At 47.3% G+C, this 11,094-nt stretch overlaps 1 protein-coding gene across 1 annotated transcript; it reads right to left on the minus strand.

Moving 5' to 3' along the window:
* Nucleotides 1-3,488: 3,488 nt before the first annotated feature.
* Nucleotides 3,489-10,358, minus strand: JOSD1 (Josephin domain containing 1). Its single transcript, XM_010172028.1, has 4 exons — nt 10,174-10,358; nt 5,919-6,047; nt 5,514-5,708; nt 3,489-4,123 (listed from the first exon to the last, which is right to left on the minus strand). Exons 1-4 carry the CDS (start codon nt 10,356-10,358, stop codon nt 4,024-4,026), a joined length of 609 nt encoding a protein of 202 aa, XP_010170330.1. The 3' UTR covers nt 3,489-4,023.
* Nucleotides 10,359-11,094: the final 736 nt, after the last annotated feature.

Raw genomic sequence — 11,094 nt, forward strand, 5'->3', positions numbered from 1 at the left:
GGGGTGGAACGGAACGGGGGCGGGGGCGAGACCTTTGTGTGAGTGAGGCACGGAAAGGAAACCGGGAGAAGCCTGCGGCGCCTGACAGAACCCGCTAAGGAACCGATTCCCATTCCTAACGTGCCTCCTGCTCCCTAGGTTCTCCAGGGCAGCTCTGTGGATTGGGACCACCTCCTTCATGATCCTGGTTCTTCCTGTCGTCTTTGAAACTGAAAAACTGCAGATGGAGCAACAGCAGCAGCTGCAGCAGCGACAGGTGAGACGGGAGCACCCCAGCCCTCTGCTGGCCCTTCAGAGTCGGCTCGGGGCGCCGCACCTCCTCCCGGTTACCAGCTGGTGAAGGATCTTAGGGAACAGAAACCAAAGAGTGTGGTTTGTTATCCAGTCATCCCACTGGATGCTGTGGTTGGATGTTCCAATGGGATGATCTTGACAATTCCCAGTACCAGGCTGGTGGCATACCCCAGCAAATGCGACCTGGGCGTGTTTTGCTGGGCTGGAACACGCGGCGAGGACTGCGCACAGGCCCGGCACAGCAACGTCCAAACCTGCCCCGTTTGCCTTTGCTGGGGCCGAGTGTTAAGTTGGGTTGCTGGGGAGAAACCGGTATTGCCAATGCTGCTGGTCCCTCTGGCGTCCCCCTGAGTAACTGAGAGGGGAGGGCAGCACAAGGTGGCCGCCCCGCGTCCTCGCAGCCCCTCACCTGATGCCATTTTCCTTCCAGATCCTCCTCGGACCCAACACGGGGCTCTCGGGGGGAATGCCAGGGGCCCTGCCTCCGCTGTCTGGAAAAATCTAATGGGCAGGAGCTGCGTTGGATTTGTGTCACGTGGGAAGACTTGGGATGGTGATTTATTGAACTGTTGATTTGTTGGGTCAGGGCATTTTTTTGTTTTTATTTTTGGTTCTCCTTTGGGACATTGACCTGTTCATAACGTGGGGAGGGGGGGAAGTCCCCCCTCTGGACCTGATGACGGCTCCTGTCTGCATCCTCCCCTCTCTAGAAGTTGTGAGTCTTTCCTTTTTTCCCAATCAGTGCACCATAACCAGTTACAGAGACTTGAACTGGGGGAGTTCCTCTGCCAGACTCCTTGCCCCCCCCAGAACCACCCTGGGGCACAGGTCAGGTGTCGAAAGGCAGTAGCCAAACAAAACGACTCCTTTCCTGGCTGACTCTGAGACAGAGGACACCGGTGAGAGGAGGGGTGGCTTTCCCAGCAGGTGAAGCAAAGGAAGGAGGGGTGCAGGCAGCTGTACCCTGTGGAAAACACACCTGCAAAAATACTTCGCTGCGACTCTGTGCATGTGCAAGTAGCGAGGGAGCAGCAGGCCAGGTTCACGATGATCACATCTGCGCTGATCCTCTGCCTCATAAAGTAGAACTTCAGATATCAGCTGCATATTTTTTGTATTGAATATTAAATAAATCCAACCTGAGCAGTGTGGTTTTACTAGACATCTTTCAGGGAGGCTCAGTTCTTTCAGAGCTGGCGGTGGCTTTGTGGGTAGAGGCCATTTTGTGCACAGCCTGGCAAGGGGGGGAAGGGTTGGACAGGGTTTGTCACCTTCAGCTTTATGTGGCTTAAAGGAGTTCTCAGGGGCAATTCCACCTCGCCACCAGTGACCAACACTCAAGGTTCTTAACTCTCTGAGAGTTTGCAGTTTTATAACCAAAGAAAGAAAAAAATTTATTTTTCCTTTACAGACTTTGTTACAGAACAATTCAGCTGAACATACAGAAGTGATAGGACATTTATATGGAAATGGGTTTTTTCCATTTTTAATATTTGGTTAAACAAAATACATCTTTGTAAACAAACCCAAGACAAGGCTCTAACAAAACCAAACAAGCAAGAACTAAACGTGGGCTTCCCCACTCCCAAGCGGTGGGACTGGACCCTCTTGGGCAGCAGCCTCACCTGCCCAGGGTGTGTGATCATACACTTTCCCTTTACCTGAGCAGCTGGATCACACTGTTCTCCCCAACACGGGAAAGGTGCTGACATACAGGGAGAGGAAAGTAGCCCCAAAATATTCTGAAACATCTTTGCATATTGTGCACTGATCTGGTGGCTTGCAGTTTCCATGCAAACAGGGGTTCTCCAAAGTGCGGCTTTAATCGGCATAGAAAACGTTCTGTTGAGATTTAATTTGTTTCCCCTCTTGAAGAAATGGCTTCAGGTCGCGAGCAGAATGCCTGCAGGCTGCACATCCTGCCTGGAAAGTGTTTAAAAACGCTGCCAGCTGGTATTGGTCAGTGGAATGTGTTACGAAATAGGACTTTTTATAGAAACCTTGTGTCTTTAAAACCTAAGAGCCGTGTGCCCTTGCCCGTGGGAGGCTGTGCTCCAGAGACTGCAGTGGTGCTTGCCAGACGTCCGGGGGTCAGCGAACAGCCTTGTCACGTCATCACATGGCCTCTGTTCTCCATTAGGAGGGTGGGATTTTGGTGGTCTCTCAGCTTCAAGCACCTGCTCATGCATTTGTGGAGCTCTCAAGAGAAAAATAACTGAGAAAAGGGAGTTAGAACCGCTCCTTTTGCAAGCTCAAGATACCAGTAGTGAGACTTTCCTGCACGATGGAACGGGGTCCTTCAAACTCTGTCACATCCCAGAGATTGCTGCTTAACTGAGACATTCCATGCACAGCGGAGGGAAGCAAACAGCAGCTCGGCCAGGAAGAACTAAACACAACAAAGTCTGTTCTAAATTCAGCACTTCCTCCTGCTGTGGAAGGTATGACTGAACTGCAGCTTGCCCAGGTGACCAGAGAACAGCTGGTGGAGATTCCTCTGAGCATCTCCATGCCTAATCACCCTTCCCCACAGAAGGGAGAGGAGGAAAAAGCAATGTGTCCATTAATGGAATGGAATGTTTGTTGGCCAACACTAAAAGAGAAGTTGGTTCAACTATCAGGCCAGGGTCTAACACCCAAAGTTTCTGGTGGACCCGCTGCACCTCCAACTTTATCAGCCAGTAACTATAAAAAGGCAGAAACTGACTGTTACAAAGGCTTCCCCCTCCACCCGGTTTTTGCTTTTCAACTTTACCTCTTTCTGGGACATTGCACGTGACATTCCTGACTGTGGGCTAGACTTCTGGAAAGAGGAAAACAAAAGGGAATGAAGAATTCCTCTCAAAACTCCTTCAGTTTTATTCCTGTCTTTGAGCAGCCCCTAAACTAATGGGTGACCATGTAGAAAACCAAAATAGATTAAAAAAAACAGAACAAACCCAAAAACCGACATAGCACAAAGAAACCCGGGGAGACTATGGCCCCTCTCCAGTCCAGAAACTCAACATTCCTCAGTTAGCCTGTGCTTGTTCCCACATCACCTTAGCCAGCCACATGCTGCCGAACAACTGCTCACCAGATCCATAAATCCCTGGAGACATGCGGGAAGAAGCCTCTAGCTACCCAAAGAATTTCTTGAAAGATGACACTGGTTTTATTACTGTTTTCTCATTCCTGGCACAAACCATCCCTAAGAAGCAGAGGGTTGTGCTGAGCACCGTACCATTCCTAGTGTCTGAGTGTCCCGAGAGACCCTTTGGAATTGCAAACGTCTTCAGGACAACTTGTTTTGGAAAGAGAGACTTGTGAAGAGGCAGCAGCGTGCTCAGCCCCTGCTCCTGCCCAGCAAGCCCTGGAGGGAGCAGTGTCCCAACACACACAGCCTTGACCACATGGGGAAAGGGAGGCCAGGGGCTTCCAGACACCCTCGCCCCAAAGCCCAGTTTTAAAGAGCGCGACGCCTTCCAGCGCGCAGAAGGGCAGGCAGCTCATCCGCCTTCGCAGTTAAAGTGACTGGCTTCCAGGTTCCTCCGCTCTGCCCCCAGTCCCTCCCCACCCACCACCCCCAGTGTTCTACACCGTTGCCCTATTGCACCAAGGAAGGAAGAGAAGAGCCTAACAAAGGAAGTTCCAGACAAGAAGAGTCAGGGCACCCGTTATCCAGGTTTCAGGACGTTGGGAGTTCAGTAAAGGGGAAGAGCTGTAGTGGGAGGACAGAGTCAATCCGGATCACACATCAGCTCTCCAGCTCTGATGTGCTTCCACCTCCTCTGGCACCACCAGCAGGAGTTCACAGTTCTTTCCTCTCAGCTGGTGTTTCAAAAATTTCCTATCATAAAGAGAAACAGAAATAAGCACTACTGAATGTAGAACTTTATCGTCTTCTTCAACAACTAAATGCAACTATGCAAACGTGACAAGAAACAGGAGGAAACCCACACGCAGTCTTTAGTTATTTTCTGACAAAAAAGAAAAAAATTAAACTTGCCCCACAAGATTCAACACCTCTAACCCAGCGAGCTACTGCAGAAACAGATAAGCATGATCTTAACCTCAGCAGAGAGGTCCATATAGATATCACTTTCCAACTTTGCAAGGTGGCAAAACCAGAAATAAAATAAATTTCAGTTTCTTCAGATCTCACAGATCAAAAACCCCACTGTATTTTAAAATAAATCCAACAAATGTGGAATACTTGTGGGGAAAAAAAACCCCATCATTTAGACATTTAGATGTCCTTATCACAGATTGTAGGAGCAGTGTGGCACCTGGTCATTTGACATGGTCCTGCAGCCCCTTTCTGCCTGTAAGCTTTTTCTAATACCAAGCTTGGATCACCTCCAGTAACTATGTAAGTCAAATCAATGTCTTCTCTCATATCTTTCAGCCCAGATTTCCAAAATTCTCTTATTTATTGCTGAAAGAACAGCACACCCAGCATAAAATCCACTGGAAGCTAGTTTCAGAACTGCATTACTTTATCCCAGAAGTTCACAAAAGGCTGACATTCACTTTACCAAGATTTTAATGGCAGGGCAGGCTCTGTAAATACTGCTCGTGTGCAGTCCCTACCTCAGAACCAGTCTGGCTGAGGCAGCAGAGCTGCTAGTGGGCTTTAGAACAGGATGGAATGGAAGCTGAACAGCAAGTAAGAGCAGGTGAGACTTTAGAGTCAAAGTAATTAAACCAACCATGTGTCATGTTAAGATTGAAGAGGGGAGTCAAGCCAGAAGCACAGCATCTGCTTACACAGGCAGGTGACTCCTAGCAAGCAGCTTTCACTGCTGTCAGGGAAAAGGCTGCACTTCTAATCTGGAAAGCCTTATGTTGGGAACACGCGCACACATCGCTCCTGAAGAGGCAAAAGAACGCTGATACGCTGGCACTTGAGGAGAGGGCAAGGCACAGCACATCTCCTTGCAGGTGTCACTCCTAACACTGGATTTGGCCTCTACCTTCATCTCTAGTGACAGAGCCAGCCATCCAAGAGACAAAGTCGGGCTCTCCTGAGCTCGCAGAGTGCACCGCTGGCAAAAGCTTTTTCCCAGCTTTGCGCAGGCGGTGTGTAACTCTAAGTGGAGGCACAAGAACTTTGTTACTTTAAAATCTTTGCTATTCAAGTTCAACCATAAATGTTTCAACCGCTAACTGTTTAAGGACAGATTCCCCTCGTCCAACAGAGAAGAATTTGAGAAGGAACAGGATACAAAAAATGCTACCTGAGCTCACTTTCACCTCCAATCCACTCGGGCACCTTGAGTTTGGAGTCGAGGTTGTAGTAGGTGCCTCCCACCTCCCGGACGCAGATCCAGTGCTGTCGCTTGAGGGGGAGCTTCAAGGGGCCCCAGCAAAGGCTGGAGGGCAGATTCATGATGAAGCCCATCACGTTAGACAGGGCAATGACGTTAACATCCCTGGAGGAGTGCAGAAAACAAGACAGCGATAACATTATATTCTGTTACTTTAATTTCATCTCTTTCTCATTTTCACAAACAGCAGCCATAGATTTATAGAATGGTTTGGGTTGGAAGGGCCCTGTAAAGGTCACCTAGTCCACCCCCCCTGCAGCAAGCAGGGACCTCTTCTACAACCTCCATCTCCAGAATTACACGGCTTCTCAGTACCTGCGCTTGTCCCACCAAACCGCCTCGTAGCCTTTGGTCTGAAGCGCTGCCATGATCACGTTCACATCATAGTTTCCGTTCCCCAGCATGCTCTTCTTGTGGGGCGTCACCATGGTGTTGGGAGACAGCCTGCAAACACAACGGGAGACTGCTCTAGCAGGACTTTGCAGAACCTATGCTCCACAGTTGGAAGGGGCTACACGCCTTGTAACTTGAAGCCCATTTTCAGGGTATTTGTGTTTAATCACAAAAGATCCCTTCCAACCCAAACTATTCTATGATTCTATTTTGTTACCCCTTATCACTCAACAAAGGGGCTGAGAGGGCTAAGTAATGCATTAAGAATAACTTTGATGTACAAAGCCTCCAAAGATCCTAGATTTGACGTGAAAGAGACGGCAAAGCAGGAAGCTCTTTTTCCCTCCTTGAACATCTGCTTTGCCATCTCTTTCACGTCAAGATGCTGTAATTATTTTTTCCTCAGTTCATGGCTGGAGTATGTCAGTTTGCCATTTAGAACACAATTTCCAGAGTTCAACAGTCAACACCAGTCTTGAAGGTAACAAGAGGCAGGGCAGGTTGGCTGCAGCAAAGGTTGTTCTCCCCTACCCCTCACTGGTCAATGAAAGAAGTATTCAGACACAAAGCTGTAAAGATGTTTGGGAGCATCTCTTCAGCTTCAATCCTTAAGCTTGCTTAGACATCCCTTGCATTACTATAGCATTTAAAAATGCAGAATCACAGCCCGTCATGTTACACACAAAAATACAAGACAGCCTTTGCACAAACGCAGATAATGGGTGCAAGGCATAAAACATGGCGACACGTGGCAAAAAAAAATGGTCACTTTTCTTGTTTTAAATTTTGTAGGGAGGGAAAACAACAAAGGGATTAATTATTATGAAGATGACAGACAGGCTTCAACAGCTGGAAGAGCAAGCACAGGGGGAAACTGGGAGCAGAGAACAGCAAGGTCATGCAATGCCAGTCCAAAGAAAGTCGAGCCTGAGAGCAGTTCTGTTGTGAAGAGCTGCTCTTTCGATTGGTAAGGACTCCATTAGTTCCACTGGCACAAGGTTCAGATGTTTTGCATCATCCCAATGTCCATGTTTTACCTGCCTCTCTCCCATGCCAACTCTGTCCCTCAAAACTCCCGATGTCCCTGCTCATTTTTCGCTCAGGCTTCAGCACAGTGCAAGTCCTGCAGGCACACTCTGTTGAGTGAAAACCCCTCAGCCCCTCTGCGTTCCTCCTCTGACAACATCAAGCATTTGACAAGAAGAAGAAAGCAGTGGATTGAATAGGGAGCTTCAGACCAACCAACGCTACAGACACGTAGCCTTTTGCATCAGCTATGAGTTTTCTTGCAGTGGAGCAGACTGCAGCAGAACAGCCTGGGAAATGATTTAACTACAGAAGGGAGAAGAGTCTGAAACAACGTGGCAAGAGGAAAAGCTATTAATACCGACCACTGGGCACTTCTGAGCAAGGCAGTGACATTTTCAAAGAATCATGGTTTTCAGCCTCCAAAGCTGTGCTGTATTTTACTAATCAGAGAGATGCAACCATAGCTTGTCACAGTTCTTCCAGCATCTCCATAAAGCGAGATCATTTGGCTGCAAGTAATTCCTCAAGATGAATGCTTCAACCTATTAACTCTCATGAGTGCCAGTGAGCTAGGAAAGCCTTCTGCTTAACAGAGAGCCCTTTGGGTTGCACAAGCACGCTCTTGTGGCTCTCTTTTCCAGAGACAAGCTTATTTGAGAGCTCAAAGAACACATTTATCTTTGTTCCTTCCCATAACTTTCAGAGCCCCTGAAATGAGATGAAGAGACCAGCAGAGGTGATACACTCAAAGAACTGGTACCTGTGAGCAAACTTCCAAGAATTGCCTGAACTTCTCTACTCACACACCCCTAAATAGGGTCCACAATCATCAGCTGAAGGATTCTGACAAGACAAAGAATTAAGTTGCCTGCCCAAAGTTAAATTTTTCATCTAGACACTAAGCTGAGGAAGACTGAAAAAGCTGGACAGAAATCCAGGTAATAATACTCCTGAGCTTTCTAAGTCAGAAACTTTCATCAGCACGTTGTCTTAACGCAACGAGCTCCAAGATTCCTGTATGCAGTTGTCTTTCCTCATCAGGTCGCAATACACAGACTCAAGTGAAGTGATTTTGTTTGTATCTCCATGCAACGTTTGGAACATGCAATCTTACCTCCTGCAACAAAAGGCAGAGGAACATCAAAAAGATATTTCTTGTATTAGAAGAAAGAAGAGAGGAAGGACTACAAAATCAGAGGAGTGCTCAGACCAAGCTTTGACATATGCTTGAGATGATAATCATCAGACTACCTTGGCCTTATGCAATGGGATGTAGCAAAAGAGAAAATAATGATTAAGCAACATGGTTCAATCATTCTTCAAGGGATGCATTAAAAGCTACAGAAAGCTTAAGCTTATTTGTGATTTCGTTACCTTGTCAACACCAGGTTTAAAAAAATCACACCTTGCAACATTTTTGTAGCTTATTAAAAACATTCATCAGTCCTTTATCAACACACAGAACATGACTAGACACAGGAAAGACATGTGAAAAAGCAATGCATAAAGAGCAACTAAATCCATGCTTGCTAAAGACAAGTCAAAGAGCCAGATGTGAGTAATAACCCAACAGAGATGCAAAGGTGGTGGCAGTTGTTACACGTAGCTTATAGCTCATCCATTTCTGAGAGAAATCTCCATACTGCTGTGGGGCTGAGCCAACCTGTGTATCTTGATCCAAATAGCAGGATGGAACAATACCAGGCTGGAATCAAAGACAAACTCTCCCTTCCAGGACAAAAGGTCTGACAAGATTAACATCCCAGCTCCTTCTGAGGGGTTTCATGCTGCACACTAATTCCCTCTTACCAAGCCCAATGAAAGCCAACTAATTAGATCATCACGCTCCTTCTACCACACGAACTGCCTTTGTTTGCTTCAGGCCAATAGCAATCCATCTGTGACTTAAGATTCTGACAATTGCTACTCTGGAACAAACCATAGCGTCTTTACACTGGACAAAGAGTGCCTTGAGCCTGCCACAGACCAGCTCCACTTCACCAACAAGAACTTTATTTACAACGCTATCGTCCATACCATTTCAATCCATTATTCGCCACTGTCCATCGCCACATTTCTTTTGCCAAAGACAGGCAAACGTTTGATGAGTCAAGCACCAGTTCCACAAACCAGCCAATTGCAGGTGCCACCCAGCTCCCTGCTCATCAGCACAGGGCACCGCAGCTGCCTTGTCCAACAGCACCCGCGCAACCGCTGCCGCGAAGCGCGATTCCCCACCCATCACAAACATGGGATGCTGGCAACCAACAGGTAACCCAGAGTAACTTATGTGGCAGTTACAGCATCTGCAGGCTGACAGTCAGAGCAGACCCCTTCTCCTGTTTTATTACTTAAGCTTCATCAATGAAAGGTCACCAGAATTTTCACACACAGGAGAATTTCCACAAAGCATCAAAACAGCATAAAATAAAGATCGAGCAAAATATTGTACAGGCCACATTAATAATTTACATTTATCCCAGTAAAACTCAAAAACGTTTTTATTAATTATCTGAAGTTGCTGGGAAACATTTAGCAATGCCACAGGAAATGGGGATCCAGCTACTGAAATTAAATCCAGTTTGACAAGAGAACAGAGGGCTTTGTTACATGGAAAAAACTACCATAATATCTGACAAGCTTCACTCAGCCACTGGATAAGGAGTCACTCATTTGGCAAAGCTTCTAATTTCCAAAAAACTTAGAAGTGTTGTGGTACTAAATCAAGAAGTTTTTATGATGACCCGTTTGTCATTCCTACCACTGTCACTCTCCCTAGGCAAGCCCAAAATCTGTTATTAACATCAAAATAACACAACTACATGAGGCCAGGGCAAAAATATGGAAGATGGGTAGAAGAAGATGGGTGGGGGAGAAGGCAGCAGTCCAACCACATGACAGCATCTGCAATAAAGCCCTGGGATGCAAAACTGGCAGAAAGAAACAAATTAAGAGAGAATTTCTACGTGTAGAGATGAAAAAAAAGAGGGCAGGGTGGATTTTAAAAGGAAGCTACATTCAGTTCAAAGCAGTGACATACTCTGAACCCCTTCTTTGCCCTGTTTTTCCCCCCCCAAATAAGATCTGAAAATTCCTCCGAGCAACAGAGGACAAGGGGAAGCTAATGCCAGTGAAGAGAGTATCCTACCTCTGAAAAATCTCCTGCAGGGTTTCCCTAGTGAAGGCGTTGCTGTCCTGGAAGACATTGTTGAGGGCATGGAGGGCACACAGCTCCCTACGCTGCTTCTCATGGTAAATATGCAGTGGTGGTAGCTGGGGTGGCTCTGGTGATTCCAATTTGGTCTTGTCACCTTTCCATGGCACGCAACTCATTTTCACGTAGGGTGGATGGAGAGTAGGTGGTGAGAAATGAAGGAGGCTAAAGTTTCTTCCTCCACAGTAACAACAGCAGCCCACTGCTACTTTCTTTTGCAGGCTAGTGCCGCTTCCAGCTCTCAAACCCTCCTCTTGTGCTTCGGTTTATTCAGTAATTGCCTCTGATGGCTGGTTTTAAAAACCACATAAAAATCTGCAACATATTTTTCCTCCCTCCTCCCATACCTCATAAAATGTAATACTTCCCTCCCCTCCACCCCCACAAGGAAAAAAAAAAAAGTCAAAAGATATGAATCCCCTTAGTTTCAAGGTACCAGCTGGAATTTATCACATCGCTCCTTTTCTTCCATCTCCTTTGGTCTATAGTGCCACTAAAAAGGGACCCAGAGCAGGTAACAAAGAGAGGTCCACCCCCAAAGTGCCAAAGCAGAGAAGATGAAGCCAGTTTCTGGGCTGCCTGTGGGAGCACAGGGTGGTTAAGGACCTATCAGATGCATTCCTCCATTCCTCTGGGAATGACTGAATCCAGGCAAGAAGATGCCAACAGCTTGGGAAAGGAAACCGCTTCTTGCTAGGCCACAAAAAGCCCCCAGGTCCGGGCGCCAGGGAAGGCAACTCCTCACAAGTCACCCTGCACTCCGACAAAGGGAAGGCTCCGTTAGCGGTGAGGAGAGGCAGCACAAAGCCCGTGGGGGCGAGGGGAGGGCAGGGCAGGCAGCCGGCGGGACCAGCC

The sequence above is a fragment of the Antrostomus carolinensis genome, unplaced genomic scaffold (genome assembly GCF_000700745.2).
Source record: "Antrostomus carolinensis isolate BGI_N321 unplaced genomic scaffold, ASM70074v2 scaffold47030, whole genome shotgun sequence".
NCBI lineage: Eukaryota > Metazoa > Chordata > Aves > Caprimulgiformes > Caprimulgidae > Antrostomus > Antrostomus carolinensis.

Bases quoted from the DNA above. Each gene is read 5' to 3' on its own strand.
- JOSD1 (XM_010172028.1), bottom strand. From the start codon at position 10,358: ATGAGTTGCGTGCCATGGAAAGGTGACAAGACCAAATTGGAATCACCA. The intron at 6,048-10,173 runs GTAGGATACTCT...TTGTGTTTGCAG, and splicing joins CTGCAGGAGATTTTTCAGAG to GCTGTCTCCCAACACCATGG. The intron at 5,709-5,918 runs GTACTGAGAAGC...GCACTCCTCCAG, and splicing joins GTTTGGTGGGACAAGCGCAG to GGATGTTAACGTCATTGCCC.